Source organism: Notolabrus celidotus, chromosome 15, assembly GCF_009762535.1.
Source record: "Notolabrus celidotus isolate fNotCel1 chromosome 15, fNotCel1.pri, whole genome shotgun sequence".
NCBI classification, from domain to species: Eukaryota; Metazoa; Chordata; class Actinopteri; order Labriformes; family Labridae; genus Notolabrus; species Notolabrus celidotus.
The window spans coordinates 12,221,190-12,240,570 of NC_048286.1; the positions used below are offsets into that span (position 1 = coordinate 12,221,190).

General features: G+C 39.8%; 1 protein-coding gene across 1 annotated transcript in view; it reads left to right on the top strand.

Moving 5' to 3' along the window:
• pde1cb (phosphodiesterase 1C, calmodulin-dependent b) overlaps window positions 1–19,381 on the top strand; it is a 131,252-nt gene that overhangs the window by 27,550 nt on the left and 84,321 nt on the right. The window contains exons 2-3 of the mRNA XM_034703242.1: window positions 7,357–7,407; window positions 8,063–8,228. Coding sequence (XP_034559133.1) covers window positions 7,357–7,407; window positions 8,063–8,228 — 217 coding nt within the window. The remainder of the gene's footprint in view (window positions 1–7,356; window positions 7,408–8,062; window positions 8,229–19,381) is intronic.

Sequence of the window (19,381 nt, forward strand, 5' to 3'; positions counted from 1 at the left end):
AAGCTAAAGTGAAGGTCATGCTGCCTGTAAAGGTTTAGTCACTGACACAAATGGGAAAAATAACACAACAGATTGCTGATCACATGGTATGAAACAGAAATGCAGTAAAAGAGCTTGACTTAAAGGTGGTTGGAAGTGATGGTAATAACAGTAACAGGATATTGAAGCACTTTGTCACAGAATTTCATGGAAAAAAATTTGGGAGTTTAATAAGATTAAACAAATTTGTCCTTATTTGCAGACAGCTGGATGTGCCACCGCAGAAACATTTTTTTTTTGGGGGGGGGGCGGCGTGATTATATTCAAACCGCTCTTTCTTGTCAGAGATAATGAGCCTGATCCCTATAAGGGTCTTCCGGTTTGGCATCTGTTTGGCATCATCAAGGGTCAATAAAGGCCATGATAACGTCACTGGACTGCCCAGGTATAAGCCCAGCCACGCTTTGAACATGCATGTGTTCATCTCTATTCTGGACTTTATCCTTCTGCTGCAAGTCTGGGGGTCAACATTGAGGCCTTACTAGGGTTCAAAAGGGTTCCTAATGTCACCAGCTAGGAAACCATTAAAATCCTTTGATCAGGAGGTGTTTTGTTGTGCAACCTTCGTTCACCTTTTCATTTATTGCTTATTGTAGTTGAATAAAAAATAAGTCTCCAGTGGAAAATTTGGAGATCTGCTTGGATGGGTAAGGAGACAAATTCAATAGATCCAGGTTAAATTTGTTCTTGAGGGTAGGGAGACTAGGTTAAGGGAGTTGGAGACAAATCCAGGCGTAGGTTGTAAACATGTTGATTCTGAGACTGTGAAGTTTTGTTGTTGAGTCTGTGCTATTTCAGGATGCATCATCTTAGGCCTGAACCAAAAAAGGACCATCAGTTTCCTAACTTTGAATCTGCTCAGGTGGACGACACCTACCTTGATGTGCCATTCCTTGACAGATTGAAGCTATAAATACAGTTGATCCCTGTGAGGAGCCATGTGTTGGGTTTAACACTGTGTTGACCTGTCGATCCGACAGTTGACTGTTGGCATTAGTTCACCAATAAAGAGCTTGGCTTCCGGTTTATCCAGACAATTAAACAGTTCAGGGAAATCCTGTTTTAGCCCTCCTGCAAACGTACTGCGGACACCAGTAAAATAACCTGATTAATTCTTGAAGGAACAGCATGTTACATTGCCTTCTCACCAAGCGGCAACCTCCGGTCTAAAAATATTGTCCAATGCAGAGTGTAAAAGCTGCTGTTCATCGAGGATCCGCTTGAGGCTGACTCCGAAAGTACCGGAAGTCACATACACATGAATGGGAAAAAGACGATCTGTACAGCATCAATAAACATGTTTACAGCCTGGTACAAAAGATGAGTGTAGTCTGGATAGCTCATTCTCGATGTGCTCTCACTGTGAGGGGGGTGATTTTTTTTCTAAACGCGGCAATTTCGAAGATATTGAGATTACTAGTCTCCAATGAGAGGAACAGCTGACTGCAGGAGCACTGCAGCTGTTGCTAGGAGGCTCAAACTCCGCCTCTTTACATCACACTTGCTCGCACAGAAGCCTATGTCTGCCGCTGCCGATTGCCTAAAACGCTCTTAGAAACAGATGGTTGACGTCACGAATACTAGGCGTCCATATTTATACAGTCTATGCTTCTCACGTACGTCTCTCCCCCTTTTCCTCAATCAGATATGAAGGGTTTAGATTATTAAGGGTGCAGACCTGTTTTCATTATTAATGTGGGTTGATTGGTTGTGAGATGTCTTCCTTTGGCGGTCTGCCAGAAGTTAAAGGTCAAAGTTGGTTGAGCTGAATCCGTTTAGGTAGGCCCGAGTGGGAGTACAGTCTGTAATTAAGCATCAGGATTATCACTGTAGGTATAATCCAAGCGGCAAACTCCGGTCTCAAACGATGAAGCCAATGCGGAAGTGCTATAAACTGCAATACACATCGAAAATCCGCTTGAGGCTGGCTGCAGAAATACCGAAAACCACATAGATATGAAGGGGAAAAGACGATCTTTGCAGCATTAATAAACATGTTTACAGCCTGGGTCAAAAAACGGCTTGGCCCTACAATGCTAATCTCTCTATGGCACACACTGTGCGGGGGGTGAATTTTTTCTAACATGATGGTTAAGAAGATATTAAGATTATAGTTTGTGCCCAAATAAGGACATGACTGACGTGACTCCCGGTCGGGAACACACAGCCATTGGCTAAGAGACTCACACTACGTCACACTCTGCCTATTGAGTTCCGCATTACCAATATGGCTGCTGCCGTTGATTTTGCTTCAAAACAGCTCTCAGGAACAGATGGTGACGTCACGGATACTACGTCCATATTTATACAGTCTATGGTATAATCCCATTTACAGTGCATGACTTCAATGCTCACCACCTGGCATGTATGTGGCAAATTATGCAATTAGGAGGAAGCCGTCCCTTTGAATTTTGGTCACTTTAAATTTTGATAAAACTAAAGCATTTTGGTATCAATCAATCAATCTTATTTAGATAGTGCCTAATCACAACAATGTTATCTCAAGACGCTTTACAAACAGAGCAGGTATAGACCATACTATATGTTATATAATTAAAAAAGGGCCCAACATCAAGACAGGATAATATCTAGTCCCCTCTTACAGTCAGGACTCAGTCTGATATCATCTTAATCCACCATGAGCAGAGCACTTTGCAGCATTTAGAAAGTTACAGTGGCTAGCAGAAACTTTCTTTAACAGGCAGAAACCTGGAGCAGAACCAGACTCATGTTAGACAGCCATCTGTCCTCAACCGTGTCCAGACTCTATAGCATAGAGTACTCCAAAAGGTCTATGGTTTGAACTCAAGAATAGGTATATTGTAGCGTGTTGCTAGGTGGCAAGCTTGTGGCCTCAACTCAACCTCTCTCTCAGTCGGCATTTCCACCACAGTTGTTTGCCATAACACCTCTTAAGAAACAAATGGATGATGTCACTGAGAGCACATCCATGTTTTATACAGTCTGTTTTTTACTGGCTTGCTCATCGCAAATCTCATAGGTAGAAGAGTAGACCATTGCAACACAGGTGTCATAAATTATCCCTAAATTATTTAGTTATAGGAACATCCTGTTACAGTTTGTACCAACAGTTTTTTAAACAGGACCAAAATACAAGACCACAGACAGGGCAAAGGTAGTGCAAGGTGTGTTTACTGCAAACAGGCAAATGATAATTGGCAGCACTGCACTTTATGGGGCAGAGGTGAGTCTGAGCTGGCAGGGAAGCCGTGTTGACAGATGCACAAGAGCTGGGTTGTTGAGGGGAATGTGGCTCAGCGAGGGTGAGGTGTTGGGCTCGGTGGAGGGAGGCACTGGAGACAGAAGGCAAATAGGTGAGGCACAGGACGATCCATGAACAACACAAGTAATGCAACACAAGAAAGGAAAGGAGCCTCCCATACCACTGGGAGCGCAGAAACCATCTGGCAGCATGTGAAGAGAAGTCAGGAACCTAAAAGCCCATTTACACAGAAACCTATTCATGGGAAACAGTTAACTATTGTTGTGCTTACTGCTGAAATTGCAAACTTTTGAAATGGTTTTCCAGAGTGGAATCTGTAGGAGGACAATAACCTCAAGGCGAGCTGTGTTTGTGTTGCTCACTCTACTGAGTTTATTAAACGCTTCTTTGGGTAAGTGTAGATTTACTATGTTCACTAACTTCCTCTTGTTTGTTTGTACTCTGTTGAGGAACATCTTGTCATGTGGTTTTCCTAAGTGGTGTGTAATACAAAGTTATCTCGCTAAATGGCCTGGCGTGCATACTCCAGCATTTGCAGTTTTTTTTTAAGTTATATTTTTAGGGCACTTTTTTGCCTTTATTGATAGGACAGCTGAAGAGAGACAGGAAGTGTGAAGATGTGGACTTTAGTCTGTATATGGGGTGCACGCTGAAATTGCTAAGCCAACCCTTAGACTGTATAATAAATGTATGTAGTCTCTGTGATGTCACCGTATGTTTCTGTAGCACTGTTTTGAAGCCTATCGGCAGAGGATGCCATATTGGAAATGCTGAACTCAAGCTAATGTCCGTCAAGCTAGTGTGAGGTAGAGATTAGGGCTTTGAGCCTCCTCGCTAACAGCTGCAGTGTACCCGCCTGTCAATCAGTTGAGCTGTGCATCTAATTATGCAAACTCAGAATCTAATATCTTCTAAAACTTATGTGTGCTGAGAAATGAGCTATTCAGACTAAAACAATTTTTGAACCAGGCTGCAAACAAGTTCTTCCTGCTTTTCTGAATGGGTGTGTAGATAGTTTCTGGTATTTACGGAGCCAGCCTCAAGTGGGCACTCAAGGAACTGCAGTTCTTCTGCATTGGCTTCATTTCTTGTGGCAAGAGGTTGCTGCTTTGGCCAAGAATGTGCAGACATCTGAGTTTTTAGTCATGTTTGCACACATACTTTTTTTAGAAATGAAAAGAAAATACTTTTCCATTCACATCTATGTTTTTTCTCTGTATTTGGTCTTATGTTTACATGTAAATGGAATTTTAGGTCATTGAAAATATAGATTTTCGAAAACATCTTTCAAGGTGGTGTTTTGGGTGATTTCTCATGAAAGGCAAAAACAAAATTTTTGAAATGCTGCTGTCTTACCTCAACTCTGATTTTGCGACTGTTTTTTATTTGTATTGCACGGACACAAAGATTGGGCTACTGGAATGTCTGCTCAGTACCATTAGGTTAATGCATGTTTCAGAGAAACCTTGCTTTACTTCATCATTACACTTCAGCACCGGGATGAATAGATATATTATGCTGAATGGCTTTTAATGTACACAGGGTTACGTACACAGGGTTACGAACCCTTTTAATAATTGCTGCTCGCTCAGGAAAGTGCTGAAGACATACAAGCACAATGTTCTTCTATGTTTCTATCTGCATTTTCAGCCTTGAGAAATATTGAAAAACCACCTTTGATGCAGCCAGGATTTGTTTTGAAATCAATCAATCATCAATCAATCAATCAATCAATCAATCAATCAATCAATCAATCAATCAATCAATCAATCAATCTTTATTTGTATAGCGTCAAATCACAACAAAGTTATCTCAAGACGCTTTTACAAACATAGCAGGTCTGGACCACTCTATGTCAAATTATGAACAGAGACCCAACACCAAGGCAGGGGAAGACTCTTACCCCACCTTAATCCACCATGAGCATTGCACCTTGCAGTATTTAGCTAGTTACAGTGGCGAGAAAAAAACTTCCTTTTAACATGCAGAAACCTCGGGCAGAACCAGACTCATGTTAGACAGCCATCTGCATCGATAAAATAATCAGTTTCTGTGTACATGTGGACGTAGTGCAGTGTCAGCTAATCAAGAGAAGATTTGTAACAGGTGTGTCAGTGGAGAGCTCACGCCCAGCCTCTGATGGGGGCACAGAGCACCACAGCAGGCAACCACAGAGATATCTAAACAATAAGATATACTAAAAATCCAGATAATGAAGCTTCCTTAAATGTGTTGTAGTTTGAAGTAGTGAAGAAAAATATAGCAAACCAAAATGATCAGCAAGGAGATGATGTTAACTCCATCACATGTTACCATGGCTGCTCAGAGGAGGCACAGTTACTACTTGCAGTTCGGTACTTAGCTGCACACTCATGATGTACAATGACTTCCTTTTCACACGCTGACCTTCATTTACTTTAAAGGGCTTGAGGATTTAGGGAGAAAAGACAATTACATTAGAAACACATGGAACATAACTCCCCCATTTTGCCTACTCCACCTCGCTTAATTCCTTTTGCAAATTTGAAAACCTGCGACCTCTTTGAAATCCTGTTAATAAGTCTTTCAGATTTTTGTCAAGATAAAGAATCGACTGTCTTTGTCTTCAGTGTCGTAACAAAAAACCCTTCAATGAGCAAAAAAAGAAGGGGCAACTCATTAACTCCTCTGCCATTCATTCAACTGAATTAACAGAGTGATTTCAGTGATGACTCAAATCTGTTCTGAAAACTGATAATGGTAAAACATTACTGGGGGGCAATGTTAAATATTTTCCCCTGAAGGATGATGGGTGCACAGAAGAACCGCATGCTGATAAGTCATTTCTCAATGATGGTAGCTACCCCATAGAATCAAGAATTGGGCGCTGTGGTGGAGTTTTGGTTAAAGGCTTGACAAACTGATTAGTCAATGTAAACATACACATTTGTTTTTTAAACCTTTTTAAACTCCTCTCTAGAACTAAAAAGAGAGAGAACATCACTCCTGTTTTAGCTTTCCTCCTTTCCTCCTGATACATTTTAGAATTGATGTTAAGATCTTTTGTTGACTTTTAAAGCATGCTCTGGACTTGCACCCCAATACATTTCTAAGTACCTGAGCAAGTTTTAATCCAGATGTTTTATTCTTTTCAGGCAGTATCACTGGCAGAATTTTCTATTTTTCTATCTTGTATTTTGATCTTTTGATTGTTTTGATCGTTTGTTGTTTTTATTCTTCCAGCATTGTTTTTTTTTTTTCTTTTATCTGTTGGTGGTCATAACCTTTTTATCTTCCTTTATATCTCTGTCACTTTGTGGATTTTTTTGCTGCTACCTCTCTGCAGTTTTTAAACGTTTAGTCATTGTCTTCCTCACATTTCTCTTTTATTATCTTTAAGTCTCTTTCTTATTTGTAAAGCACTTTGTAACCCTGTTTGAAAAGTGCTACATAAATGAAATGATGATGATGATTATTAATATTTCTTCTTCTTCTTCTTCTTCTTTTTGTTGTTGTTGTTGTTGTTGTTGTTGTTGTTGTTGTTGTTATTATTATTATTATTATTATATTATTATTATTATTATTATTATTATTATTGTTGTTGTCACAAACATCTCTTTAAAGTTACCCTTGATCAGAAAGAAACAGTATTTTATTTTGAAATCACCTCCATGACACAAATTTAATTCAAGCATTTCTGGCTAAGAAAAACATCTAGAGGGATCTTTTTCCTACACCTTTCTCCATGAACTCTAAATACCATGTGATGTTAAGTGGACTGATATTCAAGCAGGGTGCAAGTCTATGAAATTACAACAAAGACTGTAGCACTTTGACACTCATGAATCACACATAAAGGCAGATCTTGGGCTTAATGGAATGGTTAATGACCTTCCTGATACTTAAATGTACAGGAGAAGTGTACACAGAAAACCAGGGATGAAGAGAGAAGATTTTTTTTCTCATTTTTCACATGTTTAAGAACTGTCAACTTATTCACATTGACACGTTTTAATATTTGTAATAACGCAAATTCTTCAAGCATGTATTTTAACAACACTTTTAACCTCTGTCATCTGCTTTTCTTCCTCCAGTGGCAAATGAAGATGGGGAGAGCTCAAACAGACCACAAGCCAGTTTTTCTCGTGAGTGTCAAGTCCATTCTTTATTAGTCATGCTTCATTATTTATCAATTAATTCATTTCAAACCATTTCACCTCTCAGAGCACATAATTAAAGGGTCATTTTACCCTGAGTTAATGGCAGATTAGCCACAGAGACTTCTGAACACCTCAGTAAGATGAAAAGCTGGAACAAAACTCAGGAAGCAAGAAGATTTTCTAAAAAGAAATGTTCTTTAGATTCTCAGTAGAATACAAACCTTGCAGACAAAGATTTTGTTCTCTTATGGAGGTATAAGGGGAAACAGGAAGTAATGCTAAAATATCATTGCATGTGCTTTTTTTTTATCTTAAAATGTGCTGCCTTTACAAGAATATTGAAATGGGGATCTAAGATGATCTATGAGCTGAAAAGCTTCTTCTAGCTCTCTGTGTTATGAGTCTGCTACTTCCAAAGACTTACTTGCATTGACAGTGTACAACCACATGGGGGCAGCATTGTAGAAGCACCCAGTATTTTGGCTCACTAAATATAAAACCATGTACTTCCTAAGGTGATTTACAGTCCTGTTCTCTGTTAGATAATGTGTATAAACTACCGCCTGGTAAACCAAAAAGCTTGATGGTTTTAAATTGATACAAGAAAATGTATGCTTGTTGTTGTTGTTTTTTTCTGCAGGCTCAAAGTCCCAGAGTGCTTTGTGGAACGCCATCACGGCAGGGATGGGCATCAAAGGCAAAGAGCAGAAGGCCCCCCTGAATGACCCACGGAGCCCTGAGGAGATTCTGGCCGACGAGCTTCCTGCAGCAGATGAACCAGATGCCACAGAGAAAACAGCCATCAGGTTTGCTGTTTATGGTTTCAGTTTATTACATGTTAATTGTAATGAAGTGATGCCTGAGTGCGCTAAAGCAGGACATCAACAGCCTTGTCCAACTCATTACCCTACACAGGCATCATTTGCATACAGTCGATACACCTCTTAGCATTAAGGCAGGAACAAGTCAACACATTAGGTACAATCAGGCATCAGTCTACAATGGTTGTCCAGTTTCTATGTTTGGACTCTGATTAATGTAAAAGTGATTATCAAGTTGGTATGATTTGAAGTCCACCCTCTTGCTTTCTATAGAGAGGATAATCTACAGTGTGACATTTAACAGTCTTGATACACATGCAAATGCATACACACACACACAGACACACACTCACACACACACACGATGCAAATTGCTATGTATGGCTGCTGACCTCGAGGGACGTGGGCATGATTGATTCCACCTTGATAACAAGGACTTGAAACCACCATTAACATAATTTGTTGTCACTTTTGGAATATTGAACGTCTTTTAACGCCTGATTCCAATTAACCTTGATGGCTCCGGAGACCGACACAAATGCCGCAGGTGGCGTGGAGTGAGCATTCGTCACAGAATACTTAAAAAGCTCCCAGAGAGCTACAGCAAGGTTTTGACTGTATGCAGACATGGACAGGAAGATATGGAAGCTGGTGTTATTATCAAGCAACCAAAGGTAACAAAGGTGTAGGTTTGTTAGAATTCCTATGTGGCTAATGTTCTTTTCGTTGCTGCAAAGAATAACGTAGTCTTTGTCCGTTCACGAACGTGTTTATTTTTATTTTAGCCTCGATTAGTTAGCAGTAACGCTACCTTCCTAGCATCTGGCTACATATCAAGTTGCATTGCCGCGATGTACACATAGACTATATAAAATATGGACGTAGGATCCGTGACGTCACCCATCTGTTTCTAAAGAGCTGTTTTGAGGCCAATGGGTGGCGGCAGCCATATTGCTGCTGTCGAGCGATTGTGACGTAAAGAGGCGGGCTTTGAGCCTCCTCGCCAACAGCTAGTGTTCCCGCCTGTCAATCAAGTCAGCTGTGCCTCTCATTGGTAGACTCGTAACCTCAATATCTTCGAAATTGCTGCGTTTGAAAAAAATTCACCCCCGTACAGTGTGTGCCGATCGAGAAATGAGCTATCCAGACTACACTCGTCTTTTGTACCAGGCTGTAAACATGGTTATTTCTGCTGTAAAGATTGGATTGGTGTGTATGTGGTTTCCGATACTCCGGAGCCAGCCTCAAGCGGATCCTCGATGAACTGCAGTTTTTAGCACTTCCGCATTGGACTCATAATTTTAGACCGGAGGTTGCAGCTTGGATGTACAGTTGAAACTGCTGCTCGAAGGAATGCCAGTTGCTGTCGACTATTCACCGTAAGTTTCAAACTTTCCATTGGCTTCAGCGAATCCATGTTGCTTCTCTCGACACACCACAGCTTAGTTTTTCTTCTGGTACCATGCTTTGTTTGTTGCTGTAAAGAATATTGTAGTCCCTTGTTTTAGCCTCTATTACACCCAGCCAGGCAGTCATGAATCTTGTTCCCTTATTACCACCTTTAACATGCTAACATGCTTATATAATCTTAGTCAGGAACTACTCCTGCCACCTTGTGGACAACTGCATTTACAGCTGATCATAACAGCTATCTTCTTTCAGTACTTTCCAAAGTCAGATTTAGGGATTGGACATTTCAAGTCAAAATGATATCAAACTTTCTCTCTCACTTGTACCTGCACATGAGAGAGAGAAATAATGTGCTGCTTATGTTAAAAATATGCAGCATGCAAAGAAAAATGGCAATAACATCTTGGTTCTACAGTTTATAACTGCAGATTCTCTTCAGAGTTCTGGACTGTGGAATCAAATGTGGTTACAGCCTTCAATACAAAGACACAGAAAAAAAAGCGCTGATCAAGACCAGATCAAACTATATTAGCTGAGCTGTTAGCTGTAAGCGGTTAATGTATTGTGTTTTAAAGTGCATAAGAGTCTGTACGTATACACAAGCAACTATCATGGCTCAATGCTGTCTATTTAAAAACAACAGGCTGATTAGATTGATAGAGGTTCTAAATGTCAGATTTAATTCTTTTCTGATTAACTGCCCAGCCTTAACACACACAACACTTTGTGGTGTGCGCTGCAGGCATGGATACTCAAAGGAAATACTCTACGGGACAACCGTCCTCTTAACGGTCCAGTTGTGTGGCCGCACCAATAAAAATGACTTGGGTGAAGTGCTGGTGAAAGCTGGTAATACACCATCATAACTGAGGGTCTGCCTTTAAACTGTGTGCTGATGTTTCTGTGTTGCAGAAGCATGGTTTGCATATTTGCATTTTAGCCGTCATATTAACTGCAACTGCTAAATTTTCTTCTTCTTTTGCTGTTAAATCTGGTTAGCAAGCATTCAGATGCGTCACATCTGCCGTCTGAAATGAGTACATCCCAACCAGGCAGAATGTGAGAATTACTACCCACTCCTAGTCTCATTGCAGTCACTGTTGCCTCTTCTTCTGTGGTGCTTCTGTATGGCTTCTTGGTCAGCCCCGAGAGCACAGTTCCTTTTTTCTTCCTGAGTCAGGTGGTGACAAGGAGAGAGCATTTTTCCACTTGACCGTTCCTGCATTTAAAAGCCACAGCCTAGATTTTGAAAGAAAAATACAGCCAGCACAAGCAAACAGCAAAAAGCACTCATATCTTCCATGGAGGAAAGAGTTCATTTGTCAGTAGAGACAGTGACTTATTTCTGCGTCATATATCAGGACATAGCTTTAATCAGATTGGTGGACAAATGCCAAGAAAAAGCCAGATGCTGCTAAATCTTTGGCTGAGGCTGAACAATTTGCATAACTGGGTACTGGCCTGCAAGGCAAGGGTAGATTTCAGCAGCTGTCACAGTTTATTTAAAGTAAAGTATACTAAGAAGACATTTCTAGTGTTGTTTGAGTAATGTGAAATAGTAAAGCACATAGACACAAATGTAGCCTTTAGAAAACATCTGAGTTCATCTTTTTCATTTTGTTGCATCCAGTCCATATGCTTCACACTCCTCAATAGACAGCTTTACTGCCTTTTTATGTTGCTGTCTGGGAAGTCCCACCAAGGTCAGGGGAAGTCTTCGGCCCCTGCAAACAGTGGTTAATAGAGGGCAAATCCACAGGGAGTTGCGGGGATCTACAACTGAATGACAAATGGTTAGATTATGGTACAAGGTGATTAAATGGCTGCGGAACTAACAGTAATCCATAAAATGATGTAACCACTGTGTCATCTCGGAGGCCAGAGCTGGCTGTAATTCTCTAGGCGATGATAATTAGATTTTATTGGAGAATGGATAGGGGTCATGTGATCCTTTCCAGGCAAGATAGGAGTGAGAGAGTCAAAGGATGGCAGCTATTGACTGTCATAACTGGGGGTTGAATAAAGGTAAGAGTCTGTGGTGGTCTTGCTGAATGTGGTGAAATTTCAATGGCTTTGATTGTGTTTCTAAAGCGTTTCACTATCTGATTAAACCCCACAGTCCATTGCACTTCAAGTATCCTGAACGACTAATTAAGGTTGTTGCAGCCGGCTCCTTGATTATCTTTGTACCTCTTTGTGCTTATTTTCGCTATTTTCCGATGAACTCAATAGCTGCCCAACACTTCAGCTACGCAGCATCTGCTGAAATACAGCTGCTGCCACCACACAGTCGAGTGCACACTCAGAGGGATAGACAACAATACGCAGCCATTAGTGTATAAACACACGCTGACTCATCTGTGTGGCTGGTGTCATGCTGGTGTTTCTGCTCATTAGAGGTGCCTTTTGCATTTTAAAGCACTTGCTGGCTATTGAATGGGCTATATGGGGTTTTTCGAACAAAAGGTCAAACCAGCAATTTTTTTGAATGGGATATGAATAACAGACTGTTTCATCTTTATTCACCCCAAATACACAATATGTCAGGCACTTATACCACTTGCAGTTATGTGTTGTGCCCGTTTTGGAATGTAAGTTTGGTATATATACAAGTTAGAGCTTATATTTGATACCTTATCATTTATCTACCTCAGCTCACCTGACAAACTGGAATTCACATGTTAAATGAACATTTTACATTCAACAACATTCAACTTACATTTTCATCAGCTGTGTTAGCATCCATCATTTCTTAAATTGTCCAAAGAGCCAAGATATACCTTCTCATTTCAACATCAGCATGAGATTCACTCATTCCCACTCACTCCCACGGCTGGAACAGCCTACCTGAAGATCTGAGGGCTGCACAGGTTAGAATTTAAACCTTTTTAAAAGCAAACTAAAGACAAACCTTTTTTAGTCTCTTCTATATTACCTTATTCACTTGCATATCTACTTCAAATAGTAGTATTTTTTGCAAATCATATACTGTCTTATTTTGAATCAATACAAATACAAATATATATCATATTCACTCTTATAATTTGTATAAATGTATTAATTTATTGTGGGCTATTTCATTATTTATTTAGTTATTAATTTGATCTACTTGGAGTGATTTTTATGGATAACCTCTCACCATTTTAATATGTTAATCTGTTTTACTTTTCTGAATTTACTTGCAGTGTAGCATCTTAGTTTCTTTTACTCCTTTAATCTTTAGTGTGTTATTATCTTATTAATTTTTTATTAAAAATTGTATTAGTTTTATTTTGGTGAGATTAATTTCCTATATTTTATGTACACTTTATTTTAGACCCATTCACCCATAGATCTATATCAGCATGAAAACGGGAAAAAAAAAAAAAAAGTTGAAATAGATAATAACTAATACAATACAGGGACAGCAAGAGACAAAGATGAAATTGCCACAGTTTACATGTTCATCATGATTGAAACATAAAAAGACATTTGTTCCAAAGTTTCCAAAAACATGAAACATTCAGTATCTTGTGTCACTTAATGTGGGCCGAGTGAGCTCCCTTACAAGTTCATTTTCTGAATCAACGAGGCGACACATACATTTATACATAACATTTCTTTGCACAGCATGAAATGTAGGGACATTATTAGAAACAAACATAAAGCTTGCAATCGTCCATCTTGGTCGTTTGAGAAAGATTCTATATGCATCATCATATGCTACCTGAAGCTTTTTCATTTTAGCTCTACTGTAACTACACCACAAATGAGCAGTGTACAGATGAGTATAGTAATCTGGAAAAAGCTCTGTTTTAACATTATCTGTGCACATTGGAAATTTACTTGCCAGCATCTTGAGTTTGTTTTTGTTTTTTGGGGGGGCATTTTGCCCTTTTTAAATGGATAGCACAGTTGAAGAGAGAAAGGAAATGTGGGGAGTGGAGAGTGGGGGAAGTCATGCAGTGGGGTGCATGCTTAGACCGCTAGGCCAACGGCACCCCAGCATCTTGAGTTTTAATGTGTTATTTACCTCCTGTGTTTCCTCATTAAGATCCTATGATAATGTTTCCTCAGTTTGTCAGTAGCTTCTTTTATTTGTATTGTGTTCTTAACCTTGTATATTGATTGTGGGGTTGGGGGTGGGGTTGTCTTTTTAAATTATTCTATTTTATTACTATTATTATTTCTATCTACAGCACTATGTGTTACAATATTTTTGAATGAATGTGCTTTACAAATTCAATCTGAGGAAGATTTTAACACACTTCATCCAGCATCATTTCATTGTGTCTCTGATGTCACTAATTCTATTGATTGATTGATTTTTTTTTCTATTCAAAATTGCACCTCTGCAGAGTCGACCAAACCTTTGAAAGGATTAACACAAAAAGTAATCAGGCATCTTCCATCGTGGTGCCCTGGGAAAGGAAGTGAAAGGTTTTTGTCAAAGCATAAGTTTGAACTCATTAGTGAAATTACCTTTTTTATTGGAAACTAATTACCATTGTGTTGCATGAATTCCTGGTGAAAGTTCCATGGTGATTTGAGTCTAAGAACCAGATGCTTTTATTGTATTGGATTACTAGCTCAACAAATGGTGACTATTAAAAATGCATCTGTTGCTTATTGTCAGTGCTGAGTGCAATTTTTAGGACACAGAAATTGTTGTTTTTACCCAACACGTCCATTGGCAGTAGTGCTTATTTTTCCATCAACTGGGTCTTTTGAATTCGCAGAGTAGAACACAGTGCCATCAAAGCTGCCGCACACATCAATACACAGACAACACAAAAAAAAAAACAATCACAGACACTTGAAATCTAACAGTCTCACTCACATGAAAATGAAACTCCAACATTCTTCTCTGGTCAGCTGTGTGATTTATCTGCTGCTTAATTGGATGCTGTGTGTCGCTGTGAACTTTGCAGTTGATGAAGGCGGCTGTCTTCTCAGTGGATGCCCACAGTTTTAGAGGCTGAACCCCTCCCCCTCTCTTTGGCTGGAGCGGCAGGTTCACGGACCCCCACTGACAGACTCTGTGCAGCAACGAGCTCCATCACCAGCCTCACCAGCTGGTTAATGAGCCGCTGCTGGTCAGTGTGACTGGAAACACATGGGTAACGAGAGGGCTGTTTATCTCAATGAGAGAGGCAAGACCTCACAGTTGTAATGTGAAAGAGCAGTCACATGAAGCCACATGTTTCTGTGCTAGTCTATACAATTTACTGTTGAATTGTGGACAGGAAACAAAAGATGCTGCTTTGTTGATTTTCGACTTATGAAGGCAAAGTTCAGGAGTGAAAAAGTGAAAGAAAAAGTGTCACAAATTATCCAAAAAGGATACACCCATGACTGCAGTATGTTGTGGTGTGCTTTTCAAGATAAAAGGGATTTTATCCATTGATGTCTGATGTGATAAGCTCAGCCTATTTTCTTTTCAACTAAAAGGGCTAAAAGTACATAAAGGCTAAGTCTCTGAATCTGACAACACCTTCACCTCATAACCCCATGACATCACTTCATAACGGGGTATCGACCCCATCAACACAACAGCCTTTAGCTACACGATGTGATGTGAATGGCAAACCACTCAACCGTGCCTTGAATAGCCCCCTCTTTGGATGCTTTGCACATATGTTATTGTCAGTTAATATTATTATAGGATCAGAGCACTTACAGGCTGGGAGGCAACAGAGTATTTTGTCTGCGCAGCATGAATTTGACGTGGTGTTTGTCACTTTGAGCTGTGTGAGTTACTGAACGCGCAGCGTTTACTGAGCCTTGACCCTGAAGTGAACTCTTGGGCAGAAAATCACCATCTAGAGTGGACTATTTTATAGTGGACATCATTTATTGGTGACAGAGACATAAGTTAGAGTGACATCTGTGTCCCCCACAGAATGGTGCTATACCTGAGGCAGGGGAAGTGGCGACAGGTATTGAAGATATTGAAAAAAATCACCCTTTGCAAATGTTATTTCATCTCTGAATTCTGTATAGGTTTGTTAATATTAAATCGTGTTTTGTTCTCCAACTTATTGAAGTCTAAGTTCACAAACTCACAGCTTTTTTTCCGTCTTATAACCTCCCCTCATACACACACACACACACCCCTCTCTTTATGCAGCAGTTTGTCCCACCCTGCCTGCTACAGTTTCTCCTTGTCTTTCTATATGTCTTATCTTATGACAATAAACACCATCATAAAGATGCCAAAATAACACAACATGCATTTTGAAATCTTACTTCAGTGCATAATCACAACTCATGATCTGCGTGTGGATGAGGCATTTTATTAACGTGGTGTTTGGTAACGATTCAAAACTAACAGCGGGAGGGAGGGACGTACTGAAGGATCTCTCTCACTCTCAGGGCATGTGTCAGGTGCTTGATGGTGAACTTACTCTAGTAAAATAAATAAAGGAAAAATTTAAAAATGCTCGGTGTTATACTTTGGAAGCTGAAAATACATTAGCTTTACACTCAGGTGTCATCTACGTTTGAGAAGATGACATTCTGACATGCATTTTTTTTTTCAGAATTGTTAACTAGAAATACATTAATAAATCTAAAAATGATCTCCATCTGAATTAATAACATCAACAATGACAAAAAACAGCTCCTGCTTTTCCTAAAGGGATCTAGTGCTGCCAATCCCAAAGCAATGCAACACCCAGAGCCAGAGCTATTTACACCTGTAAGCTGCTTTTAGCTCTTTGCTCAGGTTGTCCTGTCTGTATTTAGACTATACGGCTGCCTCCAAATGGCTAACTCTAACAACCTCAATTAACCTCTCTTGTGTAGGTTGTGCAGCTAGCTAAGACAGCCTACTACAATCTACCAACTGTCTACTGTGAATGGCAGATAGTAGACGCTAACAGGGGCCTCTGAGGACAGTTGATTGTGCTGTAAGCCTGAGTGAATGAATGTAGAGCTCAGAATAAAGCACGTAGAGAAAATCAGTCATTTATCAAGACATCAAATAAAAACTTAGTGGGCTGTTAGTTTGCTAACAGCAATACCTGCAAAAATTTTGGAAACTAAATACTAAAGACGATTAGCTAGCATGATCATAAACTGGACTTCTGACCGCATGGTGGCTGCCCTTGAGAGTGCAACATACACCAGTCAATGGATTTGCCTTATCCTGGGTTCACAATGTTTCAGATCAGACTTAAACTTTACACCTTTTTCATGTTTTTTTGTAGGAAGCAGAATTTTCTCTTTTTCAAGACTTTTCGCATCAGAATCAAAATTTCACATTGTTACACGACTTTCAGCATTGGGAGCATCATTATCATGTTATTCATGATTTTTCTTGTCTGAAGCTAAATTTACTTTTTGTCATTGTTTTCGCAACAGAATCAAAACTTTCAGTTTTTTCAGGATTTTCGCGTCGGATTCAAATTTTTCACTTGTGTCATGACTTTTTGCATTGGAAGCATAATTTTCACTTTGCTCATGTTCTTTTGCATCCGAATCCAAATTTTTTCCTTTTTTGTATAATTTATTGCATCGAAAATACAATTTGATGCAAAACAGTTATTTCATGTTTTTTGCATAAGACACAAAATTTTAAAAGATTTCCTGATCCGTCAGTATCAAATTTTCTCTTCTTAAACCACAAATATTAACCTCACGGTGGCACTAGAGGAAAGGTCAGAGGGTAGCCAAAGTCCTTCCAATTCATCTTCTTGGAACCTTGACTGACTGTATCAGATTTCATGACAGTTCTTCCACTAGCTGTTTGGATATTTCACTATGAGCAAAAGTGGCAGACTGACAAACAGACTAATTTTTTTGTGGCATGGCAAAGAAATGCTGAAAACGATCCCACAAAGTATTTCTCTTCCATCAGCCAAGAATTTCAGTCACAAGAGCTCAATGGAGCCGAACAAGTAAAAATTATAACACAGTGACCAAACCCAACTTCATTGGTTGCTTCAAATGTAGCTGCAGGTGTATGAGAGAAGGACACTTTTTCATGCCAGTTACACCCATGCTGCATAAATGTCGGAGTGAGATTGCTTCTCTTTTCACTAGGTCTTCAGTTGGACTTTGGTATGCATCACCTTTGACCTACAGGAATGTCTCTTGGGGATGAAGTAATGGGAAGTTGCGACTCTGGTCTATTTCTCCACCTCCATCACTGTGAAAATAAATACAGCTCTATAGCCGAGTGCCCTCAATTTCCCCCAACCCATCTTTCCATCTTCACTCCAACCAATACAAAAAGAGAAATGAAGTATAGATTGAAAATCATATTATGTGATAGATGAGCTCCACCAAAATGTGGTCATTACCGCAGAGGCGATTGCTATTTTGATGCATAGATATCCTTATCAGCTTGCCTGGAAATTTTAAATGAGATTTGAATTTTTCATGTACCTCCAAATGGCCAGGGCTGTTAATGTCTTGATTTGGATGTGTGAGCTTTGAGGGAGCCTGAGCACAGTGACAAGAATACCTCAGCAGAGTGTAATTTCCAGCAGGTCCCTTCGTCATAGTCATACAAATAATTCATTTCCCGAACAATTGATTCATTAGGCTTTTTTTTCTGAGCAGTTGTTGTGATATTAATTAATCAGAGACATATTTCACCTTTTTTTGCCCCATGTTTACAACAGGCCCACAACAACGGGGCTTACAAGCATTACTACATTTTTTTGTCAATCAAACCAAGAGAACAAAAAAATAATGATAATAAAACAACACAAATTCAAAGCAGTTCAGCACCACGGATAGCGACCGCATCATTCTGACACTTTTTTTTTTACTTTTTCAACTAATGAGAACACTGCAGGCCACTGTATCAATAGCTATAAAGGTTAGTAAAATTGGCACAGTGGCCCACATGTTCACATACAAACAAAAAAACAATATGAACTAGGTCTATACTCACCACTGTTTGGACGAGCCTTAAGCTCCACGGACTTGTCCATGATGCGCTGTATGTCCATTTTCTTTGATCTGTCATTCTCAATAGATAACATGACATGTCCACTCAGTCTATTCTGTCCCATCGTGCTCATCAAGGGGTTTTAGTTAGTTTTAACTTGGAGAATGAGCGCTCACTAAGCCGCCAGGCAGCTTGGTTTAACTCCTCATCTCGTGCTTGCAGCAGTGTGTTGGGGTGAACTGCATCAAACATGTTCACAGTTCCATTTAAGCTGGTGAATCTTTGGGACAGTTGCTGGATGATGATATCAGGCGATTGACTTCCTAATTAAGTAGCTAGAGCAAGAGTGGCAGACTTAGCCTCATCAAATTGCTCTCTAAACTCCATCAAAACACTGATTGCGTTTTGGAGTAGAGTAAATGCGTTTATTTCATCTGCAGATCTTCTGTTTTTTCTCACAGCATTCACCTTTTCACAGATGGCCTTCTAAATCGCATTTCTAACGCTGAGATGTCTCTGCTGGAGTTCACCGATGTGTTTATTTCCCTCCTCCACAAAGATCTCTAGCTCCATGGCTGCAAACTTCATTTATCGCTTAAGGCCACTGTGTTCTCTCAAACTCTACATGGTGACAGCCGATAGCACACGCAAAATCCTTGTAAAATAGGGCGGCCCTCACCACGTTTGCACTTGTTATCATTTGCGCACGCAGTCATAGTAGATCACCCGCAACACGCCCAGAAGTAGCACGTGCAAAATTATTATTTGCACACGCAAATTAGCGCTCGTTATTTGGGATCTTAGTAGATCAGGCCCTTAGGCTATGTTCACACTGCCGGCAAAAGTG